This window comes from Carassius carassius, chromosome 46 (assembly GCF_963082965.1).
Source record: "Carassius carassius chromosome 46, fCarCar2.1, whole genome shotgun sequence".
Classification (NCBI taxonomy): domain Eukaryota; kingdom Metazoa; phylum Chordata; class Actinopteri; order Cypriniformes; family Cyprinidae; genus Carassius; species Carassius carassius.
This window is the reverse complement of record NC_081800.1, coordinates 16,766,189-16,780,953: the sequence shown is the minus strand read 5'-3', so window position 1 is coordinate 16,780,953 and position 14,765 is coordinate 16,766,189. Positions and strand designations below refer to the sequence as shown.

The 14,765-nt window shown below is 36.9% G+C and overlaps 1 protein-coding gene across 1 annotated transcript in view; it reads left to right on the top strand.

The window, feature by feature from the left end:
- Positions 1 to 757: 757 nt before the first annotated feature.
- LOC132129312 (basement membrane-specific heparan sulfate proteoglycan core protein-like) overlaps positions 758 to 14,765 on the top strand; it is a 98,684-nt gene continuing 84,676 nt past the window's right edge. Inside the window, 1 exon segment of the mRNA XM_059540858.1 lies at positions 758 to 1,266. Coding sequence (XP_059396841.1) covers positions 1,192 to 1,266 — 75 coding nt within the window. The 5' untranslated portion in view covers positions 758 to 1,191.

Sequence of the window (14,765 nt, the reverse complement as noted above, 5' to 3'; positions counted from 1 at the left end):
CGAAACCAGAGCACAATTCTTTGGAGACTGCAGTGCTTAACAGCAACCAATAATTTTGCTCATGAACAGGCATCATAATCAAAAGTGATATGATAACTTTGGAATAATTTTGACTTTACAAAGCAACCATACTTTCAGAAAACGAATAATAAAAAAATTAATAACTAAAATATTGTAATAGTCACAAAAATTAATACAAATTTAATTGTAATAATTTTATATAAACTATATTATAATTATTATTTGCATCTTTTCAAAATCAAGCTGAAATGTCATTTTACTTATATAGCAAATACTCATGATTCATAGGCCAGATGTAGAGCTGCATATTCAGGTTTTGCTTTAATATTTCAAAGTCAGATGATTTCTGAATATTTGTCATTGGTGTTGTTTTAATATATGATGTCAAATAACACCATACAATTTTAAATAGCTAAGAAGTTATTATTATTGTTATTATTATAAAAATTATACAACTGGCATTGGCATATTGAACACATTTGTAAATTAGCTTATGTAGATTTTTTTAAACACCTGTTAAAGTTACAGTAAGCTTATTTGCATTTTTCAAACACCTGGCAAAGATACAGTAAAAAGCATATGTTGTGTACTTTTCATGTAAAGTTTTTCTTCTTAGTAGAGTTGTAGTCCAGCAGTAAGATCCCGCTCCCGGAATTCCAATCCGCCTTTTACCGCCAGGCGCAGGAAGGCTGTCTCAAATCCTAGTGAGCTGCCTATCTAGACAACATATTTGGAGGTCGTTCTTCTGGGCATCGTATACGTTTCGAGTGACTTTCAGCGTCTGCTGAGCAGACCCAATATATGCTGTCTACTTATGCAACTCCCTAGGATTTGAGCGGCAGCCGTCGTCAGCAGTTCAACATCATCGCACTGACGTGATCTGCTAAGGCAGTGCATGCTGAACTTTCTGCTGCCCAAGAGAACAAAACGGATATTGATAAGTCAACCATCAGTTTCACTTCGTTTAACTCACAAGGACTCAACAGCAAACGGATTTCTTTCCTTTTTGGTAAATGAAGTCCCACCAAGTGTGGAACGGAGAAGCGACGCCGGCCTTGCTGTAAAAGAAACGCTTCAAACTTTTGCGAATAAATCTAATTCTCAGTGGCTTCAAGTGTCGGACTTTGATTTCCCCAGCAGCGTGTTTGGAGTCGTGCTGGGTTGGCAGAAATGGGGACGCGGATACGTTCCCATAAACTCACTCTTTTAATCATCCCTTTGATACTTACATCGCATTTGCTTAATGTAAGTGATGCAACTCAATTTTATACACTTTTAATTCACACCACCCTGCCCTTTTGTAACAGGTAACTCTATAAACCATTGATTTGCATTCCGTTCTTTTTGCAGCATTTAGTAAATCGCGACCTGCATCATGTGAACTTTAAATTGTTTGAATCTCGACTCAAGTGTTGCATGTGTTCTTGTCCTGTTCTAATTTTAAACAGAACCGAGCTATTAATCGTTGTTTTCACTGGCGTCCTACAAGTCTGTATATTTGGTCAACTTTATTTCTTTCGACACTCACTTGATTTAGAACACTTTCTTTGCTCATTAACTTATGAAAAGTAGCTAATGACTTTAGCATTTAAACTCGCGTTATTGATCATGTGTACATCCTATAGGATACTGTTAGTTCTTTTTTCATCATATTTCCTGTTCATGCACATCAACTTATTTTACCTGAATTAACTGAAAAACGTGTTATGTAATAGTTACATAGTATATATAGTTTATTGTTTATCTTAGTTGCATGTGATAAAACAAGCGGTTCATCTTGATTATGGGTGGTATGATCTAACTATGCCTCTTCTGTGATTGCTTCCTTTCTCATGTTGTCATGATTAAAGTAATGCATATAGACAATATTTTTCCCCTCCTGTGCTTTACATAAATCACAAAACTTCTGTATAGGCTTGCTTATTGATTTTCTTATTGTAAGTCACTCGCAAAGACTGATACTGATACGCTTGTGAAAACTGTCTTTGAATTATTAGTTTCTCTAGACATTATGTATTAACTTAAGAGGTTATACAGTGACAGTTTGACAAAGTATATTGCAGTTAAAATCATCACTGTCTGAATGAGGCAAAGCGGCCAATCTAATGAGCAGATATGAAAGTTAATGTGAAGAACAAATACCTATAGCTCATCTTTCTTGGTACCTGTGATGCTGTACTATTTTCAGCTTGCTGGTAGATACATTTGAACTTTGTTGCTTATGTAGGTGGAGAGTTAGTGACTGGAACTGATCTGTTGCAATAGCATGTGAAATTACTTTTACATCACATAGTAAAAAGAAAAGCTTTTTTTTTTTTTTTATAATACTTAACTATTTTGCATAAAGTTGAAGTAGCTTATACAGTAAACTGAACATAAAGTTACTATTGCTGATCTGTTCCGTGTAAAGCATATAAAATTCACCTTGTTTTTGTGGGGAGAGTTTCTTAGAAGGCTGTACATTTAGTTACTCCTCCTGTACCTTTTGCAGTTAGTTTAACTAGTTAGCTCAAATTAGTGATGCCTTGGAAAGCCTTTGATGTTGAATCCTCTAAAAATCCTCTGGGTCACATGCTAACAGAAAGTCTTGTCATGTATGACTTGGGATTCTTTAAATCGGCTTGCGTTCATCCTGCATACCATGTATAATTCCTCCCTTATCATTCAGACACTAGTGAACATGAGCCTCTCTGAGTTTACTGATGTGTGGCAGGGACCCATCACCTTTGGTAATTTGAGATCTTCGCTGCTATGTCTTAGGGACTACTATGTCAATTGCAATATAATTGAATTAAATGGATGCAGTTACATGTGTTTTTTCCATTACAAGCCTGCCTAAGATTTGACAAAGAGTTCATTTCATTCAGTTGAACAATTAGGGCTTCAGTTGCCACCGGCATTCCTGGTTTCCTACTGGAATTCCAGGGTCATAAGTATCAATCAGCACTGACAAAACCCCAATAAAATCACTTCATTACCTTTAAGTTTACTGACATAATCAAGTGCTCCCTCCCTGCTGTTAACTATCAATGGCTTGGTAATTAAGAGACGGTTCTTTGCTATTTACTGACGCATGTAATTTTGGGGTTAAACTGGCTACTTGTGAGGTCGTTGAAGTTTTGTGTAATGATAAAGAAGGGTTGCAAGTGGGTTCATGCCCAGTGTTGCTCCTTTTGTTTTTAGCTGGTTTGACCATTTTTTGAGATGCAGAAAAATGTAGGAAGCTCTTTTAAGAACTGAAGACCTGCAGTTACTGAAAGTTTCAGTTCACCTAAGCAAATCCAGTTTATGTTGGTTGAGAGTGGATGTGTTTTAAGTTCTACTTAATAACAAAGCCATTATTTAAAGGGTTAGTTCATGTTCATAATTTACATAATATACATGTCTGTCCTAACGTGCATGATGTTTTCCATTCTGAGGCAACAAAAATGAATATTTTTTTGAAAAATGTTTCAGTGTTTTGTGTCTATACAATGAAAGTCAATGGGGTGTAGTGTAGTCATTTTCTTTTTCATCTTTTTCTTTTTAAGTTTTTAAAAAGAAAGTTTAAGTTTTTCATTTTTCTCTGAACCCTCCCTTTAAAAGTAGGTAGTTATTATTAGCTTTGTTTTTAAATCCGCAAAGCCTTTTAAGTGTTGGACGTTTGTCCCATGGTGTCCAGCGTTACGCCATGTTATTTTATTTTGAGATGTGTCTCTGGTTAGAGAGTCACAAGTATACCCTGACTTCATCAGGGGAGGATTTTAAGGTAGATCTGGATTCCTGTGGATAAATTGGGTCTACTGGTTCAGACTGTAGTTACAAACAAATTTCTGTTGTGTCTTTAACCGTCTTGGCCTCCCTTAAATGCCCACATTTACTGTATCTTATGCAATATCTAGATATACTCCAGCCAACCTGGTCAGTTTAACACCCACGTGGTCTTCTAAGTAAGCACAGAGGAATCTAGCGCACAGTGTTGGGATAACTGGGCCCATGTTCAATGGGATTTTAAGGACGGGAGATTATTAGTGGTCTCAGTGTGCACTTCTATATATCTTGTTTGTGAGCTTCATGTTAACCTAATATGGTGTTACATTCAGCAAGTGCTAGGTACTTCGATTTATTGAAGTAGAATCAGACATTTTGAAATGGCATTTATGGGAGTTTAGAAAAACATTATGCTACACTGTAAAATAAAGTTTCTAAAAGGGAGTTTTCAGAGCAATGCCAGAGAAGAACCATTTAGTTCATTAAGTTATTTAGTTCAATGGTTACTGCAGTCGTGGCCTAATGTTTAGAGAGTCGGACTTGTAACCAAAAGGTAGTGGTATTGAATCTCAGTTAGGGCTGCAACTAACGATTATTTTGATAATCGATTAATCTGTCGATTATTTTTACGATTAATCGATTAATCGGTTTATGTACTTATATTTTAGTTTTTTCCAATTTTTCCCCAAGTAAATTATTAATAAATGGTCTTTATCCTTCAGCATAGATTTTTAAGAGATTTTAACCATTTTGCACTGTCATATCCTCATCAAAAATATACCTGGAGTTGTTTTATTGTGTTAGTAATCCTTTGTCGAACTCTTCTGCAATCAGAACACTGACCCATACTCTAGCTAATTTCACAAGGAGATTTCAAATAATGTTTTCACCATGGCAGTCCTTAGAGCTCCTAAAGTAGTTTAACATCCCGAACAAAGCTTAAGGAATCTTTCAGAACATATTTTCACGAAGAATAAGGATAAAACAGAAAAAATTGCAGTGCATTGTATTTTATTATTTACTGGGAAACAGCTTTATAGCTTTTGCTGTGAAATTGTAAACAATCCTTCGAAAAAAGTGCCAATGGCATGAAACCTGAATGGAACTCACAATTTAAAGTAAAATCCATTAGAAGGTTGTCCAGAAAAAAAATTGGACACACACAAAAAAACCTGCTGTGTGAAAAAGAGCAGTGAATACTTGTACTGGAGAATCTGCACAAATGAAAGTCTTAGGGGCCGTGCACAAATCGCGCCTAAAAACGCATGGAAAATGCTAGGCGCACCGCTTTCTCCTTCTCTCCAAAGCGCTCAGGCAGAAACGCCCCTGAGGCGTCTGCCTTTGCTAAGCAACCATGACATGCTCTCTCCTTGAAGACGCGGAAATTTCAGCAGAGGATAAATGGATTTGCAGCTCAAAAAAATCGCTTGCAGTAGCTCTGCTACTAAATTTATTTCAAAATGGAAATCCATATACAACTATGATCAGCTGTTCCTTTCATCTTGACTGAGCTTTTAACGTTGTTACGGGAAAGGATGAAGCTGATTGGTTAGTTCTTGTCACATGACCCGCGGTGCGCTTGCGGCATTCTGAAAATTGAAATGTTTTAACTTGGTGCGGTGTTGGAAATAACGAACTTGAGCGCGCAAAAGACGCAATATTTGTGAACGTCCCCTTAAACAGTTCAGTAGTGCAGAGTTTACAGGTTACTCTTCTTTTTTGAAGGCTCAAAGTAAAGTATTCCCACATCACGCTGAATGCTGCAGAGACGCTGTTCGGGAAGCACGTGACCTAAAACGAGGCCAGCTATTGGCTATTCGCTACTTCTCCTGCTGTACTGGCTGAGTAAAACCTCCGGTGGCTCATTACTGCCACACTTTGGTCACCGCAGATTTGAAATAAATAAAAGTTATTTAAATAAATTAAAGTTATTTAGCAATGAATCGATGACTAAATTAGTTGACAACTATTTTAATAATCGATTTTAATCGATTAAATCGATTCGTTGTTTCAGCTCTAATCTCAGTACAGACAGGGATTGTATGTGGGGGGAGTGAATGACCAGAGCTCTCTTCCACACTCTCAATAACCACGACTGAGGTGAGACCCTTGAGCAAGGCACAAAACCCCCAACTGCTCCCTGGGTGTCAGCAAAATTGACTGCCCATTTTTGCATACTACTGCTAATGGGTGTGTGTTTCACGGTGGGTGTGTATGTGTGTTTTTTATTCACTACTGACTGCTGTGTGTGCACTTGGATGGGTGAAATGCAATGCAGAAATTTAGAGTATGGGACACCATACTTGGCCACACTTCACTTCGTCACTTCAGGTTTCGTGAATGTTAAAAGATCTTCATAGAACCATTGATACCAATAAATAAATGTATTTTTAAGAATGTAGTTTTATCTGACACCTCGCATATTTAAATTTCAGCATTTAGCAAAGTCATTTGACTTACATTCAATTTGTGTATTTTAACAGTGCATGTGTTTGGGGAATCGTACCCATAACAATGTGGTCACTAATTCCAATTTTTTACTTTTTGAGATTTAAAGTCAGCATGAAAATTATGCTGACATCTCAAAATTAATTCAACAACCGATGGACAGGACAAAGTCTGCTTAATTAATTTATTTTTTTTCTGTGGTCTGTTACTCTCCGATGTACACTGGCACAATATGAAAAAATCTGTCTGCACCTTAATATCATTGCAAGTTAATTTTCAGCATTTTAGTTTGGCTTGGGTCTGATTTTGGCATTAGTTATAAATAGTGTGGCTTATTTATTGATGTGGCTGCATGTAAACCTATTAGCACACATGGAGAACAGCATGTGCTGCTGTTATTTGTTATTTCTGTGACTGTGGTTTGGATTGAGGTCAATGTGATAAGATTATTATTATTATTACTTTATTATAAATACATGCTTCATTTTAAAAAGTACACACAAAATGTCGGCCTTTTGAAAACAATTTGCAGAGGGTTGTTCCCACCAATATTTGTGATTGTACACACATCACTTCGTCCCTCCGTTCCGCTTCACCTGCAGGTTACCTGCGGTACATCACTGTGGGAATTTTCATCTTTTATTTGCCAGCTGTCTGTGATAGAGCGGCAGGCAGACTCCAAACACAGCTGCAGCTCAGCTGGTATTGTAACCCCTGCAAGTGCGGACATGAGTGCTCATACTTATTATGTGGATGGATGCTTCATAAGATGCGCCCTTTTATTCTGAGCACCCAGATCCATAAATACAAAAGTAAGGTTTTAGCTTGATCAATTATGTCAAACATTGCTTTTGGAGAACAGTCCAGACAGTTGCCTCACAAGAACAGCTTGATGTATTGTTGCCATTTCAGTGCAAGGATGCCTTGTAGATGACTTGGTGGTTGGTAAGCTGTCACTATCAAAAACGTTTCTGTAGCTGAAGTGGTAGAGCATAGCACCAAAAGAAGGGTTCTATTCCCAGAGAATATGCATATTGATAAATTGTAAAGCATAAGTGTTCTGCAAGTGTATATATATATATATATATATATATATATATATATATGTAAACATTAAAAGCCAAATGCACATTACATAATGTCTAGTGTAAAGAAGTTTTTGTTTCTATGATGAAGTGCTAAATAGTGTCTCCGACCCATGAAAAACGTTGTAGTTGTTTTTAGTATTAAATGGGATCAACCTGTCTCTTTTATTACCCAGAGCATGATTCATGTATTGTTATGCATAATTTGCTGTACTTAAATATCTGTATGTTTTGGCTAAAACTAGAAAAAGATGTGTTCTGTACAACATAACCATTTATGGAGTTTTGTTTATTTGGGGGTTGTTTAGGCTGTGCAATATATTGGCCCCCTCTGCGTTACCATATGCGCTACCTTATTTTTTAAGGTTTGCTGTCTAGCAATTTTTTTTTAACTCAAATCATTCAAAACTTGTGAAAAAAATGTAGTTTAATTTAATTGTATTTTTTGGCAGATCTCTATCCTTTTTTCCCCCAGCTGTTAGCGATAACATTAATGATCTACTTACTGCATCTAGAATTGTAATATTGGTATAACCGCAATTTTTCCTTTTTGTTACATTCATTTATATATGGAGTAAGTACAATCAACAATCCCTTTTAATGTCACACTTTTTTTCATCAGAATCATTAGAATAGCATCTCCATGCATGATATCAACATTTCCATACATGTCATCGTAGGTGTTTTTTTAAATTTATTTATGGCAAGGTGAGATTGTGTCTCACTCGATCTTGTGAAAACAGCTTGTGAATGGAGTTCTCAGCAGATACCTGTTCTTCCATTAATCTATGACAAGCCTCGGCTTGCCCCAGAAAGAAAGGCGCTACTTTTTCCAAGCCTCCTGCAAACCGCCATAGGATGCAAGGGCTGTTATTACACCACTGAGATCATGCCGAGAAAGAAAAAAGAATTTCAGTGTCCCCAGGTCAAAGTATATTCAAAGCGAAAGGAATAAAAAATGAGAAGATAGACATGTAACAATGTTCGTTGTGTAGGAAGGAAGACTACAACTGACTGCTTTATTTAATTCAAAAACAAAAAGTGTGCAAAACAGGCACAAATATACAAAAATCAACATAAACTCAGGATGAGGAGGGTAGCAGCCAGCAGTCCTTCTCTCTCTCCCTCGCTCCCGTTTCTCCTGGTGTTTTATACTCTCTCCGCGCCAATTACTGCAACAAGAGACAGGTGTTCGTTATTTGCGCTTAACCCACTCACTCACGGCGCATCACTGACGCTCTCCCCACGCCCCCCATTGCCACAAGACGGTAAAGCATTTGATTTTTTGTAAGCACTCCTTTGATCAATTTACAAGGAAGGGCAAAAAGGTAAATCACATCTTTGTTATATCTGGTGTTCGGTGAATATAAAAGGCCACAAAAACTTGCTTTGCAGTGTTTAACCAAAACAAAAGTGTAGAGGTACATCTAAGTGACTTTTTAACAAGAGCCATTGACCTAGTGTCCCTTGGATATATTGATTGAGTGCACTGTTGGTCATATTTCTTTTGAAGTGGTTGCCAGGTTCTGTCACGGTTCACTGTGTTGCGGTCAGCCCATTTGAGCATTCGGGCCACTACCACCTTCTCTACCCGACTCTACCTGCTGGGTTCAACTGAAGATGCCACAGATAAAACTAGTTGAGCCATCCAGGAGGCTGATGTACATTAGCATGTCAACAGCTCCTCGACAGGGGCCAGGCACTTCTGGCTCTTGGCCATCGTAAGCAGTGCTTCTCTTTGTCATTCAGAGGAGAGAGTCGAGGTGTGAGGTTATTCTTGTGTTGGCTTATGGGTGAGGGTGTGGCTAAAGAAAGATTAGATCTCACTTGACCAAACTCTTGGTTGTGTTTGTTTTTCTTTTGGCAGATTGGCAGTTAACACAAGTCCCATGTGAAGGACTTTACAGTCCCTGGTTCCTTTCAGTGAGTGCTGTATGATAAGAGAGGAAACCTGCACTCTTCCAGTAGAGAAGATATCTGCACAGCCAAAAGTGACATTGCATTGATTTTAGGGTCAATCTCTATTAACAGGTTGCTGATTCATTATCCTGCCCAGGATATTAAATTCAGAATTATCTATGAGAGGCAAAAGCCCCTTCCCAATAACAAAGTTTACTCAGGCTTTCCTGTGAGTCTTTCCTGTACTATAGATAAACATAGAGACAATCTAATAATTTCCCCCTCATATTCCGCTTTGTTTACCTACCTACCTACTTACCTACCTACCTACCTTAATTTAAATTTATTTTACAAATTAACACTTGCTAAAATTATAAATATAAGTAAGTGAAACTTAAAATAAGTAAGAAATATTTGGGCTCTGTAGTGTTCTACTGGGATCTGTACATGTACATTAAAATCTTTTTAAAATTCATATTTTCAGGCAAATATTTCCAGTAAAACTAAGGGTTTCACTAGTGACCCAACTGTATGTTTGTGTTTCTTTTGGATTTTCACTTTTTTAATGTTTTCTCCCAATTATACTAGTTATTCCCCATCAGCGTCATATATACTGCTTTTATAAAGTGTTTCAATCCAAAAGAAGCTAGATGAAGATGTAGACATATAATGTCAGTTGCAAATGCAAGTGTGAGGCAGTTGGGTCAAGCGGTCCTTACATTTGTAGCCACACACTCAGATCAGTACCAAGTATGCGTGGTGCCAATCTATAAGAGCAAACATGTTCAAACTGGAAATGAGGAAACTACTAGGGTTCCACCTGCTCTTGATGGTAACAAAACCACATCCCACACTGCACATTTATATTTTCATAACCATACGTTTCAGTGCTTTGCTGCTGGGTTTTCCATATAGGAACTTTGCCACTGATGGTTCCAGGCCACATATTTCATGCCAAAGTCCTTTAATGGAAAAAAAGTACAATCTCACTCTGAAACCTGTTATTACAGACCACTGTGTTTTGTAAGGCACATTATGATTGGTGCAGATACAACAGGCTTTCAATTGTGTGCTTTTAACCAGTGGCAAGGGAGTAGCTGATAGCGTGCTTTTGCTCTCTGTATTCAAAGTGTTCTGATATATCTATCCCTTCTTATATCCATTACAACCGCTTTGGGCTCCTGTATGATCAAGGTTTACAGTGTTTTTGACTTACTCATGTGTGATGAATGCTTGCATGAACAGTGGGAAAGAAACCTGAGCTATTGTCTGATATGAGGAATGTGAATCCTGTGTGTTTAAGTACTTTGCCAGATTTAAATCACCACAATGTATCAGTTTGACATCTATCATGACCATTAAATGCTTACACTCAAACCTATTCCACTATTTTCTGCACTATAGTGTTATACTGTCATTTTATTAGAATCGTAAACCATGCAAGTTTATTACTTTTGCATGAATTGATCATTTGTTAAAGTGTTCGAAATTAGTAGAAAACTCTGACTCATTGCTAATAGTAGACTGATGATCTATGTCTTGTGGGCATAGACAACTTAAAGAACAATACCTGTATCTTGCATGTACTAAACAAATTTGTGTGGTTATTCAGACTCAACTGGCCTGGGGCAATTTTGTCTTCCACCCACACATAAAAATTAAAAAACACTCTAAAATTTCAGCTTTTCAGTGACTGTCTCTAGAGTCTCCTTACCATAAAGGCTGATAATATTTCATAAGACTTTTAATGTAAAAGAGTTTATCGGTTTTGTTCTATCAGCTTTTTTGTATAAAACATGGACTACTCTTTTGTTTTCGATGGTCACTAGAAACACGGAAGCTGTAAATTTGATCTGTATATATCAGATACATATCTACATACAACTGATAGCCAGCAAAAGCAATTATCATTTAAACCAGATAATTAAACAGCCCGTCCAGTGGAGTTTGATGACTAACCAGAAGCCCTGCTGCTGTAGAGCAGATTTCTAGCCACTGGAAAATCCTTACCTTTAGGCCTCTGTTACGTGGGCACAAAGGGTGGTGCCAGGAGCACACTACTATTAAGATCTGGCACAGAGGAGAGACTCGCTGAGTCAAATTCCTTGGCACGGGTGCAAGACCTGCCTGTAGGCACAAGCTTAATGCACTTTGTTCTTTGGTGGGGAAAACCTGCAGTGTGGAGACTTAACAGAAGAGTTACGTTACGTTCTTACGTAACGGGGTGCGGTCTTAATAACTAGCCATTGTTATGTTGTTGTTTTTTTTATACGTGATGATACCAAATGAGATTTGCCATATTTACTCATTATTTAATTTGGAGAGGGAAAGAACAGTGCCCAGAAATGTGACTTTAGTCAAAATCCAAGTTTACCTGAATGGCTTTCCTAATGCATATTCCCGATTAAATGATTCATAGGTGAACATTATTCCAAATAAGCCTTTATAATCTTTATGACTAGAAAACATGCCTCTGCGTTGGAATCATTGAAGATTAATTAAAGTGTATTGTGATCAGATTATGAATCTTCATGATACTGATTGATCATGCCACTATGAACTGTTCAGTGGCATTTTTACATTGCTAGATCAATCCCCTGAAAGTAAGAACTAAGGGCTAAGTTATCTGTAACCGGGCCTCAATGAGAGTTTTCATGAAATCTGTTGGTAGCCTTTTCTCATGATTTGGAAGCAAATTAACTGCTTCACATCTGTTTGCAGTGAATGGCCAGGTAAGGCCCCTGGCTTTCCTTGATATTGAGATAACTCCCCTGGCACACAGATGTTCAGCTGGAGGTTTGGCTTTTTCTTTGAAAGTACTTCTTTAAATGGAAGGTCAGAAGTTTTTCAGTAGCTTCTGGTTTGCATGTTCAACCTTTTTCCTGTTACCTAGAGATTCCTGGATCAATGTACAATAAATATGCCACTATTAACCTTGTAAGTCTCCTCCTAGCTGTCTGTATGTTTTACTCAAAGGACTGGTTTTGTGCTTTTGTTATTGTTTCTAGCTTCATTATTAAGTGATTGTTTATTCTGGACTGTTTCGGAAGGAAGGCTGAAGGAGTCGTTCAATTTTAGACTGCAAGTTTTATCAGGCTTTTTCATTGCATCAGATCAAACAGGTGTGGTGCAGTCTGGGGGAATTCCTTCCGCTAACAGCCATCCTTGACAATGGAGTTGTTACCCACATGGTGGTGTCGGTGCATTTACCACCTAAACCCTTAAATGAGGCTCTGGCCATTCAAAATCAATGTAAAAACACCCCAAATCTCAGTTAGTTCAATTTAGACAAATTATGAAACTGGGTTTATCTCCAGCCTTGCAGCTTTTTACAAATTTTCTTTAATGATCAAAACACTTTCCAACACATATCCATTGTCTTCACTTTATACTGCTTAGGATCTGTCTGTGGTATCTGAGAATGGATGTATTTGTTGATGTGACATGCTTTTTATGTGTCCATGGCTCATACAGGAAAGAGTAAATGGTCTTAAAGTATGTTTATTCTGTCAGTCATAATAAGTTTTTGAAGTTTTATTTTATTGTATTTTGTTTATTGGTTGTCAAAGGTTCATCAGAGGCAAGGCTGCCATGTGCCAACTAGCCAGGAATTTTGCTATTCTATAGTTTGGTTTGTCCCAATTAAATTCATTTAAGCTGATATATATATATATATATATATATATATATATATATATATATATATATATATATATATATATATATATATATATATATATATATGTATATATGTTTAAAATTATGTTTTTATCAATAACTCCGTATGTGTACAAAATTTGACTATTTTATCATACTTTAAAATCCTCTACTCTTTTACAGTAAATCAGAATTTAAAGCTATTAAAGCTGACAGCTTTTAAAGCTCAGTGAAACAAGACATCTGTCTTTTTGCCACAATTGAAATGGAATCTTTCTCTTACTGTTGTTGTTGTTGTTGTTGATTCTTCTGATGTCTAATTTGCATGATTCTCAATTAATAATAGTTCGGACAGTTTGTATCAGGCTTTGAGTTGCATTCTCATTGTGGTCTCGGACCCCTTTGAAAGCATACAGTAGATTCAGTAGATTCTCCTTTAGTTTCTTCTCACATTCAGTGGAAATGTTTCTAGGGCCTCAAGATTCTCCAGAGTTCTGACCCAGCCAGTGTAAAGATAATCCTGCAGATTCTGACCAGCTGACTCCTTGTTCCTTTGTCAGTGGGTGACAAGGGGAGGCTAAACCCAAGGATTTAAAATGGAGAATAGAGCTAGAATAAGCCAATCAGAGGCCAAGCATTTCAAGCAGACAAAGTGGGCACCTTATCCCATCTCACAAACACAAGCGAAATAATTGGCTGCAGGAATGTTCATATACAGCACCCTTCAAAAGTTTGGGTCAGTATATCTTTTTTTTTCCAAAATAAATTGTTTTATTCAATAAAGGTGTAATTGATTAAAAATGGCAGTAAAGATTCTATTTCTGTAAAATAACTTTCTTTTGATCAAAGAATCCTAAAAACAATATGATTGTTTCCACAAAAACTTCAAGCAAAACCTTTTTCAACATTGATTATAATAAGAATTGTTAATTTGGGTTTTGTTTTGCAATAACAACCAGGTGACTGTAATCACTGTATATTATCAACATTAGGGGTGTGTGATATGATATCATAGTATCATGGTACAGTATGCGTTCTTTCAATTACTGTCTCAGTATAGTGTACAACGTGACACATTCACTTCAAATGTTAACTCAGTGGTAGAGATACACTTACGGGACACTGCACTTATTTGCAGTCCCAAAAGTACATTATTTGCATGCATTTAAACATTTTATTTGTGTGCTGTTCTGACATGTGCTTTTTCTGAGTGCGTACACCTGTAACGCATGCACTAAAAAGCCTGTCAAACAGTGCCTGATTACTGGACTAAGTTACTTTTCATGTCTGATTGCACTTATGTCAAAAACACACTTATAAACTACTGTACATATAAACTAACAGTTGCTGGTCTTTGAATTCTTCAAAATAACTTGTGCTCAACAGAAGAAAGAAACTCATTCAGGTTTAAGACAACTTGAGAGTGAGCAAATGATGACAGAATTGTCATTTTTGGCTGAACCATTCCTTTAATGTTAATAAAACAACAAAACGTTATTGTTTAATAACGATGATAAAATAATGACAAAGATTTTTATCGTCACACACTTTGGCCTAATATTTGCCATTCTTTTTTTATTTTATATTTTGTTACCTTTTAAGGCTTTGTTTGTAAACTATGGAAATTAGTTTGGCTGTATGTAGTTAGATGTTATATGAAATATGTAAGGATGGTTTCCATGGGGCTGCTAAAACAATGACCTGTTTGTAGATCACCTGAATCTCGCCCTTGGAGTTTATGCTGATGCGGGGGTCTGAACCACCGAGCAATGTCGGCTGTTCCCAGAACACCTTCACCACAGAAATGTTAGTAAAGCCACTCTTTTCGAACTTGTTTACTGATGTGTGGCCAGAAATAACCCCAACTGCAGTGCAGTGCTGTGAGCTAAATGTACAGTATTGAGC